This window comes from Osmerus mordax, chromosome 11 (assembly GCF_038355195.1).
Source record: "Osmerus mordax isolate fOsmMor3 chromosome 11, fOsmMor3.pri, whole genome shotgun sequence".
Classification (NCBI taxonomy): domain Eukaryota; kingdom Metazoa; phylum Chordata; class Actinopteri; order Osmeriformes; family Osmeridae; genus Osmerus; species Osmerus mordax.
In genome coordinates, this window is record NC_090060.1 from 17105489 (window position 1) to 17118649 (window position 13161).

Below are 13161 nucleotides of genomic sequence, written 5' to 3' on the forward strand. Positions count from 1 at the left end.
CAGTGAATCACTCAGTTATTAATTCAGAGCATACTTGACAAAAAGACAATTGCTCCAGCGTTGCATATGGCAGACACACTGCTTGACTGCTGTCACCCGTAGAACACGCCACGGGGATAAAACTTTACCCTGTCTGTCCGTAATACATCGTCCACTCAAAACTATTACATAGATTTTTAAATGGTCATTGTAATTTTTTTTAAATGACTTCACTGAGCCCCGTAAAAGTTTGTTCATGTTTTATATAGGCCACACACTGTGGTTTAATAATGCAGGTTTTAGCTACAGCCTTTCTGTTGCTGAGTCCAACTCCCATTAGGCGGATGTGTATTCAAACATCTTAGCTGCGGCAGTGATTTGTACGTATTTCCTTCATCGGCCTGTTACCATTATGGAGATGCGCTTTCTTCAGTGTTGGAGTCTGAAAACATGCTATGGCCATTAATCTAATTCGAGCTCCTGCCTGTAAGGCACTCAAGTCGTGATCATTATAGGTTCTGACCTAGGAAATTGCGTGCGTTATTACCCTCTGAAGACATTGTACATAGAAGGAGTGGCCAGGTGCCGTTGATTATCATACAGCTGCCGTCATGTACCCGACTCGTCCCGCCGCCCCACCCCCATTCCCTTTCCCTCCTTTTACAAAAGCAATTATCTGACATCTTCAGTGCTGCAAGACCCTCACCGCCCCCCCTTCTCCCCTCCCCAAGATTCCAGGTCCCCAAACCAAGACAACAAAAGACCCCTCTGATTCTTTCCACGGCACAATAAAAGATTTCGCTCCCAAGTCTGCCGGTTTAACGACTCACACGCGTCAGAACAATTACTATTCTTGGGTTGAATTAAAGGGGTGTGCGCGCACCGAACAACCCCCCCTCATACCCCCCCCCCCCCCCCCCCCCCCGGGTCTTACACAGAGCGCGGCCGTTGTCCGCCCTCCCCAGAGGAAAAGATAAAGAACGAAAAGTCCAAGAAGAATAGCGTGGCACGCGACACTGAGTTGAAAACAAAAAGACGGGAGTAAAAAACAGTTTTTAAGGGTAAACAGACTGAGTTTCTCAACTTCATGAACTTCTCGCTATCCCGTTTACACTGACTGTAGTACATCTAGTGTAAACTCTAATCAAACTCTAATGAACTTTAATTAATCAAGTTCCCCCCTCAAATAAAAATAACACACATTTTAAAATATGTATTTCTTACATAAGCAGCCTTAATGTGGTGTCCGTCCGCAACATGGCTTTTGTTTTGAATTGTGGTCGTACTTGCGACCATTTGGAACCCACAATTCTCTATCACTGAGAAAGTGTGGTCTCGTGTCTATACCTCTGGACAGCATTTTGTTATATTGCAGTCGCCAATTGCCGCATGGTGAGATAGAATCAAAGCGTCCCATAAAACACCAAACTTCATGACACGCCTCCCCCGCGCGCCCTCCCTCCTCAGGACAGTATAAATAGCTTGCCACCGATGCAGGTTACTAAACAGAGCAAGTCCAGAGTACAAACTCACTCCCCAGATTAGCGCATGGATTTTATTTTTGTTGTGAGCTCTATCCACATTTAAACTTGTATCTTGTATATTTAAAATTGTTTTCTCTTTCCGACGATTTTATTCTTGTTTGGAGTATAGGGTTTTTTCCCCATCGAAATTGGATTTCTAGAATTGTCTGCTATATTTGGATAGCAGACTAGAACGCGCACCCAACAATGGCTCGTTTGTTTTTAACGTGTTTCTTTGCGTTGATATCCACGCAAGTGGTAAGTATCAATTTATCTGATGCGCTTTGATGTGCTGGTTCTTTGCGAAACCTTCACTGAGTTACTGCTCACCGTGTCGTGTTTACTAATACCTGCTCTTTCCCACATAGGTTGACTCGTCCGGTGTGTTTGAGTTGAAAGTACACTCCTTCAGCAGTTCTCGAAGTGTCTGTAAACAGTCCAGTGATTGCCAGATCTTTTTCCGCGTTTGTCTGAAACATTCACAAGATGTCATCTCCCCGGAGCCTCCGTGCACCTACGGCACGGGGCTCACCGATATCTTCAGTGCTGACCACAGTTCCATCTCGGCTAGCGCGCCGGTCAGGGTGCCTTTCCATTTCAAGTGGCCGGTAAGTAAAATCTATTATCACTCACATATTATCACTACGTTACTATTTAGCCAGGGGTAAATAGCACGTGTTTAAATAACATTTGTGTGACGCAAAGGGTTCTCTCTTGGTTTCATTTCAGGGAACTTTTTCACTGATAATTGAAGCCTGGAATGCGGAGTCCTCCGATGGTCAGTCTACAGGTAGGTCGCCCTCTCTCCTCTAGGGGGCGCACATTTACATTCATCTAGCTGTAAAACGGGACCCATCACTTTTCTGTAATTTTACTTAACATTCCAAAAATAGAGGCATACACTGGGACATGTACTTAGTTTTTATGCATGTTATTTAAAAGGTGTTCTGTTTTTTGTTTGTTTGTTTTTTCACACAGAAAACCAAAACAACTTGATCAGCCGTTTGGTCACCTCTAGAAGACTTGCCGTTGGCGAGGAATGGTCACAGGACGTTCGATTTAGCGAGCAGAGCGAATTGCGGTATTCTTACCACGTTATCTGTGATGAATACTACCACGGAGAAAGCTGCTCCGACTACTGCCGACCCCGCGATGACCAATTCGGACACTTTACCTGTGATTCCTCCGGGAGCAGAACTTGCCTTCCCGGATGGAAAGGAGAATACTGCGCTGACCGTAAGTTCCTGTACAATGTAATGCTTCCGTTATTAAAAAATAAATATCTCGTTATTGCATAGTTGTGAATATTTTACTTCTTTAGTTTTTTTTACTCGTACTTGGATTTCCGTTGAATTTTGAACACTTTGATTTGACACGAATAGAGCGCTTAATTTTCTCACTTTAAATTGTTAACTCAAGCAGTTCAACGACATCCTTGGTCGAGCATTAAAAAAAAGCTGGTGTTCCTTCAAATGAGGAGTTAGTCTTTTGTTTGCCTTAACAATGGTCGCTGGGTGTATGCTTTAACAGGGACACGCGCTGGAACGTAATGTGCGCTCCCTTGCGTGAAAAATAGACGGCATGTGTTTCTTTTGTGTGTGTACCAGCTGCTTCGCTTACTACTTAACAAATACTTGATGTGTCTGAGGCCGGCGAAGGGGGGTTGTTTTGTGATGCGAACAGGGGCTCTAATGTTCCTCCTCTCTCTCTCTCCCTCTCTCTCTCTATCTGCGCAGCCATCTGCTCGTCTGGTTGCAACGAGGGGCAAGGGGATTGTGAAGCCCCTGGCGAGTGCACGTGCCGCCTGGGGTGGCAGGGCGCGCTGTGCGACGAGTGCATGCGCCACCCGGGCTGCCTGCACGGCACCTGCGACGAGCCGTGGCAGTGTAACTGCAAGGAGGGCTGGGGAGGCCTGTTCTGTGACCAGGACCTCAACTACTGCACCAACCACCGGCCCTGCAGGAACGACGCCACCTGCACCAACACCGGCCAGGGGAGCTACACCTGCACGTGCCGCCCAGGGTTCAGCGGCAACAACTGCGAGATCGAGACCAACGAGTGCGACAGCAACCCCTGCAAGAACGGAGGAAGCTGCAACGTATGTCCCTAACGGTTTTTCCTATTAGACCACCCCTCGCTGGGGCCCCCTTAGCTGGGGCCCCCTCTCGGGCTCCCCTCGATGGGGCCCCCTCTCTGGGCCGTGTCTTATAGTGAGCTAAGACTGAGCCAGTTGAGGGAGAAATTGAAGGATTTATCATTCCAGTGTTAATCTTAATTAAATATATAATATAAACATTTTGAAAAATGTACAACAAATTACTGACAGAACTATACAATATAAAAAATAAAATAAAACAAAAAATATGAGAGTGCAGTAGGACTGTTGGTCCTAAAGTGTCTAATAAAATGTGTTGTCATGTTAGCAAAACATTTATGCGACAACTTCTCACTCTGTAGATCGAACATAGGCTACAGGCAACTCACAGTTGGCTTAGGCTATATGAGATAATTTTTTTGTTGAAATCTCTGAATTCCTCTTCCCCCTGTTATTTGGCTTTTGGCCATTGAAATATTTAACCATACCTTAATTCATTCTTTTTTAATTTCTTTTTTTCATTGTTTACTTCTATGCAGGCTAGGTTGGTCTAGGCTTCACTGGTAGAGTTGGATAGGACTAATAAGTAATGTAGTAATTGGTTTTAAACGCAGTGTTTTTGTGCAGTCTCCTTACCCATTTTCTTATTGAAAGAAATCTGCACATAAAAATCCATAGACAGTAAGAAAGTCCATAACTTCTAGAAACTCCAGAACCTCGAGAAATTCCAGGAAATCTAGAACTTAGACTGAAGTCCCACTTTTGGTAGAAATGGACCTTTGGAGTCCTCACCTATGTGTGTGTGTGTGTGTTTTCTTCATGTCGTCATGCAGGACCAGGAGAGCGACTATTCCTGCACATGCCCTCAGGGCTTCTACGGGAAGAACTGTGAGATCAGCGCCATGACATGTGCCGACGGGCCGTGCTTCAACGGAGGCACCTGCACGCCGCTGGTGTCTGGCGGCTACACCTGCCGCTGCCCTGCCTCCTACATGGGCTCCAACTGTGAGAAAAAGATGGACCGCTGCAGCAGCGAGCCCTGCGCCAACGGTAAGCCCCCCCGCCCCCGTCCCCCGCCAGCGCCTGAGAACACTGAGAGACGCAGCCGGTAACCCAGACGTTAACCCGGCCAGTAACCCCCCCCTCCCTCCGGGAGCCTTGAGGAATGTGTATCCCGGAGTGTAAATGAGACTGTCCGTCGCCACGGAACCCATAAGGAATGTGTATTTACCTGTCCGTCTGACATAAACAACCAACTATACACACGCATGACAAACAACAATCACACACACGCTCTCACAGCAAACTATGCACAGCAACCCACATTCACACACTCACAGGCACATTCTCTGTCCGGTGCTTCCCCTGCTACCAGTAGCTGTGTGTTGTTTTGAAATGCACCTTTTGCTCCCTACAATGTGGACCGGGCAGGAATGCAGCACTGGCACCCCACAGCCTGGAGACGCCAGCCTGGGGCAGACATGGCCTGGGACAGATAGCATGGAGGGGCAGATAGCAAGTGGGGCGGATAAGGGCCTAGAACTGCTAATATTATGCTTAATTCATCTCTTTTAGCACCCACTGAACTCTGAGTTAGTGTGTGCTCCCAAGGGTCCTCATTAGCCACGGAAAGACCATCTTATCTGGAGCCAGTCTCATTCCTGATTGTGTGTGTGTCTGTCTCTCTGTAGATTATGAAAGGAGAGCTTCCAGACCTAGCATTCTCAGTTAGCTTCTATTCTAACCTCCCTCCCTGTCCACCGCAGGCGGACAGTGTCTGGACCTTGGCCACAGCCTGACGTGTCGCTGTCGACCTGGCTTCTCGGGCGCGCGCTGCCTGACCAACATCGACGAGTGCAGCCGCAGCCCTTGCCGCAACGCGGGCACATGCCTGGACGGCATCAACGACTTCACCTGCACCTGCACGCTGGGCTTCACCGGGAAGGACTGCAGCGTGCGCGCCGACGCCTGCTCGCTCGTGCCCTGCCAGAACGGAGGCACCTGCTTCACTCACTTCACTGGGCCTGTGTGCCAGTGTCCCCCGGGCTTCATGGGAGCCAAGTGTGAGCACAGCCTCCGCCCCACCCTGCGGCCCGACGCTCCCACGCCGGCCGACGGCTTCTCTGCAGCCCTGGCGGTCAGCTTCGTCCTGGGCCTGGTCACCCTCGTCATGCTGGTGTGCGCTGCCATTTTGGGTCTTCGCCAGCTGAGGCGGGGCAGGAAGGGAATGGTTTCCTCTGTCAGGAACGACCTGGAGGCCGTGAACAACCGGACGACTCCCGGCCCGTTCCCCAGCGCCAGCATGAGGGAGAAGGAGGCTTTCCTTATCCCCGGCGGCCAGTACAAGGTGTCCAATAAGGACGTAGCGCTTAGCTCCGCCCCCGAGCAGAAAACCGGAGACACGGCGGCGTACAAACAGAAGATGGCCGACTGTAACCTTGCCCGGGATGAGGACAGAATCGCCAAGAGCAAGTTTGACCGGCAAGTAACCTTTATCACTAGAGAAACTCACACACTCACTCGCACAGTTGCTCACTCTCTCACACACACTCAGTCACACACTCACTCACTCACGGTCCACACACACGGCTATCTTGATATGCTCTTTAAATTTGTGTGGAACCCGACTTGACCTGTCCATGTTTCTCCTCCAACAGAAAGAATTGTGCATCTACCGTAGCGGTCCCTCCACTTAGCTTCCCCAAGGAAGGCCTCTTTCACCCCGTCTTCATCATTCCTGAGCAGATGGAGCAGTGTGTGTTTGCTACTGAGGTAAACTACCAACTGACGCTAACAGACAACAACTCTCTAGCTTTCAACTGTAAAAAAAAAAGGAGAGATTTTTTTCAATGATTTGAAAACTAACTATTTTCTTCTTCGTTTTGCAGGTGTAACAACAGTATTTCCATCTCTGGAGAGCCTCAACCAATCAAGGCCAAGGCCTGACCATGTTTACAATCTTTCAAAGATTTGAAGAAGATTTATTTTAACAACATATATTTTTATTTAATATTTATTCATGCTGCTCATTGAAAATGAATTTGACAATGTTTCAGAAGACAATATTCCGAGCCCTGGAGGGTCCACTGAATATTCGGGCGCAACTTGCACTACTATAAATATATTTGTAATCTTAATATAATTCTTTTTTATTTTTATTTTATTTTTATGAAAAATAAATGAACAAAATGAAATAGTCATTTCTCCTCAGTAGGAGGGTATAGGATCTCTCCATCAATCCCAGAGAGTCAGTTCTAAGGAGGGAGAAAGATGTTACTCTGGATGCCTTCTCCTCCACCAGCCCTCTCCTCAATCACTAGAGAGGCCTGGTCGCCTACAATCGCTGAATAAGCTGAAACTACAATCTCCTGGAGGATCATGGGAAATGACAACCAGAGGGAAAAAAACTATATTTTTTTCCATCATCAGCTCTTGTTGATTCCTTTCTATGTTTCCAAATCGGGACACATTTTGAAACTACGGAATGAAGATGACATTTTATGTCTAGCTTCATTTTAAAAATGTTTTTTTTGGTAGTTTTTGCTGAAATCGAAACTGGACGGTCATCGGCTGAAATGGATTTATCCCTGATGGGAGTTGTAGTTTTTTGAGGTTACTGGGAAGACCCAGACATCTTCCTGCTGGATCCAATCACCATCGTAGCCTTTGGGAGCAAAACAGTCTGCCAAGAAAAAGATCTTATCAAGTGCCTGATGTTTCCATGAACTCTACAGACCCAGGACCATTCTTGTGCCATTTTCCAGATGCTTATCGATATTTCTAAACCGTCACATCAGGTGATATAGATGTACTGTACACTCATTGTTTGATAGTGTGATATCTTGTATTTAAAGCTTCACTCCTTTTCGAGGGAAACTCTGAATTCCCTAAATGTATCCTCAACTCACCCGTAGAGTTCCTTGTGAGAACAGAAGTATGCCATGATCTAAAAGGAAATGGTACTTTATCACACACACTGAGAAGAAGTTAGTAAAATTTAAATCTTTCAGTTTTTTTGAAACTGTACATGTTTAGTTTTTCTCCCCGGTGGTTGTAACTTTCTCCACCAGGTGTTATTTACATTTAGCAGACGCTCTTATCCAGAGCGACTTACAGTAAGTACAGGGACATACCCTCCGAAGCAAGTAGGGTGAAGTGCCTTGCCCAAGGACACAACGTCATTTGACACGGCCGGGAATCGAACCAGCGACCTTCTGATCACTAGCCCGACTCCCTAACCGACTCCAGCCATCTGACTCCTGTGTTATTTGACGTTGTAGTGAGATGTAGCTTCCCCATCTTTGAGATCAGTTGAGACAGGTTTGTACACGACACCAACACTGGGATACATTCCCAACACTCCCAAGACTAGGTGATGTTTGTTATCTTTTCGTTCCAGATCAAGTCTTGTTAAAAAAAAAAAAAAAAAAAAACGGATAAACAGACATTTCTCAGTTTTTAAATCATATTTTTTTTCAGAGTGAAGGATTCTAAAAGAGAGGATGTTTTCCATTTTTCTTTCCTTTCTATTCATCCTTCTTTTCTGTCACTGTAAACCAAATACATGTTTTCTTTTTCTTTCAAAAATATTTGTAACATCCTCTCTAATTTAACAATGCAATGTGTACATAACCATAAGATATTCTTTCTATTTAATTTTGTTTGTACATAATTTGTATTTATAAAGAGAATTGTAAATGTTTACGTAAAAATATATATATATTTTCATAAATAAAACTGAAAATCATGTAAGTCGTGTGGATTTTGGTTGAGTCTTGGTAGTGTTTGGATGGAGTTCGGGTGGGTTAGGTTGTTTTTGTTATTTAGTATTCATCGAGGCCTCTTCTCCTGACACTCGTTATGGTAAGTAGATGGATATGAGGCCCATCACTTCCATGGAGGCAGTCAGGCACAGGGCCCCCTAACCCAGGGCCCCTCAGCCCTCCTCAGGGACACCTCCCCTGGTAGCTCCCCCTGCAGCCGGACAGATAGCAGCTCTGCTGGGCTGCCCGTGTGCAGCTCGGGGAGGGAGATGGTGTTGAGGGGACGCTGCTCAGGGTAGCTGGGATTACTGGAGGAGGGAGGAGGGGGGAGGGGGGGAGGAGGGGGGGAGACTGACAGCGGGTGAGAGAGTGAATGTCGGAGGGATGGAGGAAGATAGGGAGTGGGTGAAATTAAAAGGGGGGGGGACACACACAAAAAGAACAGAAGGATGAAGTGTGAAGGGAAAGTGAGGGGAAGTGGGACTGAGGCAGGACTCACATCTCCACCATCCCTGAGGCAAACTTCCCACAGCATATTATTATATGGATCTAAAGACCAGCTCTAATCCTGTACCCCCCCAACCCACGCCCTCATGCCTGCATATATATGCTAATTCTGCCCCCCCCCCCCCCCTTTCCAAGCTTCTATCCTGTATTGTACTGAGGAGATTAAAGAAGTGTACATGAACAAATCAGCACTCTCTCCTCTCCGCATCTCGTCCACACATCTGCCGTTAGCTAATGCCATTAGGTTCCCAGCTAACAGCGTGGAGAGGTGTTGCTGTGTCCTGGACGTCCGGCCCACAGAAACATGTCGGGAGAGGCCTCAGGGCTTGTGAAGGGTCTGTGTTCACCTGCCTCTCGGTGGGCCCTCCCTTTTCCCCCCTGCCTCCCATCTCTCACGTTCCTCCTTCCCCTCCTCTTTTTCGATCCTTTCTTTGAGGAAATCTGGTGATAAAGGAGGGGAGATGGTATGGAGGGGGGAGTGGGCTCTCCTGTGGAGGCTAGGGGGCCCCAGGATCCTCCCCTGGGGAGAGACGATGAGGGGGGAGGGGGCAGGAGGGGACGACTGAGCCCCCCTCTGCACCTGAAGCCCCTGCCCCAGCCCTGGTGCCTAGCCCCTGCCCCAGCCCTGGTGCCTATCCCCTGCCCCAGCCCTGGTGCCTAGCCCCTGCCCCAGCCCTGGTGCCTAGCCCCTGCCCCAGCCCTGGTGCCTAGCCCCTGCCCCAGCCCTGGTGCCTAGCACCTGCCCCTAACCCTGGATTTGTGTCCTGCACCAACAAGAATCCAGGCAGCTGTGGGAGGTTCATGAGGTCACGGTAGCAAGAACAACCAGACAAGATTGGAAATATCTGTTATCTTTCTATCCCTGTCTGTTCATGGAAGAGACAGGGATTCTTTTCCCTCGTCCTCCTTGCCCCTGCCCTTCGAAAAAAGACTAATAACTATTATTGATCTTCTGCTCCATGCTATTCTCCTTGGCATTTCTCAAGCCACAATCCATCACCCCATCTTTCTCATTTCCCCATCCCCTTTCCCGCTCTTTCTATCTTGTAATGTATTAAGGTTCATGGCTACCGTGAGCGAGGCAGAGAGGGAGAAGAGAGAGAGATAGAAATAAAAGAGAAGACAAAGAGAGAAGAGGGAAGAGAAAAAGAGTTCTAAAAACATTAAGGGGGTTAGACGGCTGAGACGGTTTGTTTCCCGGCCGTGCCTAATGACGTTGTGTCCTTGGACAAGGCACTTCACCATACTTGCCTCGGGCAGAATGTCCCTGTACTTACTGTAAGTTGCTCTGGTCTGCTAAATGACTAAATGTAAATTAAACCACAGTCCAGAAAGATAAAAACAGTTTAACGACAATCCGTAAAGATTAACGATCTGAGTTCCACTTCCCCCTTTGTCCTGGTGTGCAGGAAAAGTCTGCTGTGTTTCTGCAGAAGTGGCCCCGGGGTTACATTTAGTCATTTAGCAGACGCTCTTATCCAGAGCGACTTACAGTAAGTACAGGGACATTCCCCCCGAGGCAAGTAGGGTGAAGTGCCTTGCCCAAGGACACAACGTCAGTTGGCATGACCGGGAAGCGAACTGGCAACCTTTGGATTACTAGCCCGATTCCCTCACCGCTCAGCCACCTGACTCCCACCTGGGTTAATAAACTGCTGGCCAAGATGACAGATAACAAAGTGAAAGGAGAAAGTCTGGAGGATGCCGGAACAAGCCGTGTGAGTCAGCTACTCTCGCCACGCCTCTGTTGAGGTGGCGGACGTTTTTTTATTTTTAGGCTTGCATAAGAAAGTTATGTGCCTTTAAGGCTAACGTGTGGTTGATGACACGTCAGTTAGAGGCTGGAGGGCGGTTAGAGGAGGCTGGGGCTGGAGGTTGTTGGCTGTAGAGGGAAGGGCAGAGGCTGGGGCGGACAGCAGGGAAATGAAGAAACGTTCATCTGGTTTACCTGATGTCCACCTGGCTTTGTGTCAAGACACACACACACACACACATACACACACACACACACACACACACATACACACACACACGCACACACACACACACACACACACACATACACACACACACACACACACACACACGCACACGCACACACACACACGCACACACACGCACACACACACACACACACACACACACACACACACGCACACACACACACACACACACACACACACACACACTTACCAACCTGCCATTTGAAGTTAGGCTTTTGAAATTGGACCTTGTCACTATGAGTCACCTGCAGAGTGGAGACTGGCAGAATGTGTGTGTGTGTGTGTACGCTTGTGTCAGTCTGTCGCCCTGCGTATATGTGTGTATGTATTCCTGTACGTGTATATAATACACAATGTACAGTTTTTAAGGTTTGTCAGTCAATATGGGTCAGATGAGCCCCCTGATTGGCCGAGGAAGTCGTTAATAACAGGAAGTGGATGTGTACACAGGATGGGGTGGGGCAGATCCAGCTGCAGCAGTGTCCTGTTTACCTTCTCCAGAAGGATGGTGGGAGAGGGGGAGGACATGAACAGGAGAAGGGAGAAGTGGAACAGTGTGGATGTGTGACGGAGAAAGAATGGGAGGAGAAGGAGGAGGTAGAAGGGAGGGAGGAAAATTAGGAGGAGAAGTAGCGAGGAGGGAGAGAGAGAGAGAGAGAGAGAGAGAGAGAGAGAGAGAGGAAGAAGAGAAGTATGGAGAGAGAAGAGGAGGAGGTGGAGGAGGACAAGAGAGGAAGTGAAGAAGGGAGAATGGAGGGAGAGAAAAGGGAGGGGGAGGAGGAGCGAAGAGGAGGAGGAGCAGAAGGAGAAGCGTTTCCTGTGTGACTCTCCGTACTGGCCTTCCTGAGAGGAACTGTGTCTGCTTGACGGAAGCAACCTCCTCTAAAAATAGACCATTCCCAATCTCTCCTCATCTCCTGATGCTGTTGCTCGTGGTGTGTGTGTGTGTGTGTGTGTGTGTGTGTGTGTGTGTGCGTGCGTGCGTGTTCTAGAAGAGCAAACAGTGAATCAGAAACCTGACATACTGTCCATATAATGCCCTGGTTTTCCTGTCAGTGTACGTTTTGTTTCAGAGGTCAAAGTAGTATCAATATTATGGCTTATTCACTTTCACTTTGATTGTTGCTTGTTTGCTGTCACATTCCTCAGTGAGTCACCTGATCACAAAGTGCTCTCCTGCAGTTTCCCTGCAGAGCCTCCTCTCCCCGACCCCCAGGCCTCAGTTTGCAGCCTCCAAAAATGGCGGATTGTGCCTTTAAGACCTCCATCTGGGGTGGTCCCGTCTCAGACTGATGCCACGCAGCAGAACAGGAAGTCTACTCCAGAGGACAGGAAGTCTATTTCGGAGGACAGGAAGTCTTCTCCGGCTGCCGTGTCTCCCTCCACCTCCTCAAGGTCCGACCCCCCACTCATCATCCTTGGGGCCTGGCCTGCCATCGCAGCCTGGACTGGTATGGGTGTGTGGTGCCTTTAGCTTACCAAACTAATGCATTGTGTGTTTCATCATACATGGAAGAATAACAAGCAGAGAGGTGACCAAAACAAGAGAGAGACAGACAGAGAGAGGGGGAGAGGGTAGTTGAGAGAGAAAGAAAGAGAGAGGGAGAGAGAGACAGAGAGGGGGGGTGAGGGTAGTTGAGAGAGAAAGAAAGAGAGAGGGAGAGAGAGGACAGAGAGAGGGGGAGAGGGTAGGGGAGAGAGACAGAAAGAGAGAGGGAGAGAGAGACAGAGAGAGGGGGAGAGGGTAGGGGAGAGAGACAGAAAGAGAGAGGGAGAGAGAGACAGAGAGAGGGGGAGAGGGTAGTTGAGAGAGAAAGAAAGAGAGAGGGACAGAGAGACAGAGAGAGGGGGAGAGGGTAGGGGAGAGAGACAGAAAGAGAGAGGGAGAGAGAGAGAGAACACTCACAGATGATAGACACAGCTGTCATCCCCCCATCACTCCATGCATGAACCTTGTTCCTCCTGTTGCACTATTTTGGCTACACCCCGTCTGGGTCTCCTAGCGCCTGATGGAGGAGGGATGGGGGGAGGGAGGGAGGGAGAGGGGGAGGGGGGAGAGAGGGGGAGGGGGGGGAGGAGGGGGAGGAGGGGGAGAGGGGGAGGGGGGTATCGGAACAGGAACAAGGACAGGAAGGAGAGCAGCACATGAATCAAACCACTATGTTGTATGTCCCCATCTCCTCCTGGACTCCAGGGCTGAGGAGGCTGTGCCCTCAAGCTACACCTCAAACAGAGGCTGTGCTGAGAAGTGGGCCTGGAGGTCCTTCCTGTCAGGCGCTAGCTGAGCGGGG

General features: G+C 48.6%; 1 protein-coding gene across 1 annotated transcript; it reads left to right on the top strand.

The window, feature by feature from the left end:
- The first annotated feature begins 1506 nt into the window (after positions 1-1506).
- Positions 1507-8227, top strand: dlc (deltaC). Its single transcript, XM_067246858.1, has 9 exons — positions 1507-1760; positions 1871-2110; positions 2232-2292; positions 2481-2738; positions 3239-3600; positions 4431-4647; positions 5364-6082; positions 6259-6369; positions 6486-8227. The coding sequence occupies exons 1-9, from the start codon at positions 1710-1712 to the stop codon at positions 6489-6491; spliced, it is 2025 nt and encodes a 674-aa protein (XP_067102959.1). The 5' UTR covers positions 1507-1709; the 3' UTR covers positions 6492-8227.
- The last annotated feature ends 4934 nt before the right edge of the window (positions 8228-13161 follow it).

Bases quoted from the DNA above. Each gene is read 5' to 3' on its own strand.
- dlc (XM_067246858.1), top strand. From the start codon at position 1,710: ATGGCTCGTTTGTTTTTAACGTGTTTCTTTGCGTTGATATCCACGCAA. The intron at 4,648-5,363 runs GTAAGCCCCCCC...TGTCCACCGCAG, and splicing joins CAGCGAGCCCTGCGCCAACG to GCGGACAGTGTCTGGACCTT. The intron at 6,083-6,258 runs GTAACCTTTATC...TCCAACAGAAAG, and splicing joins AGAGCAAGTTTGACCGGCAA to AATTGTGCATCTACCGTAGC.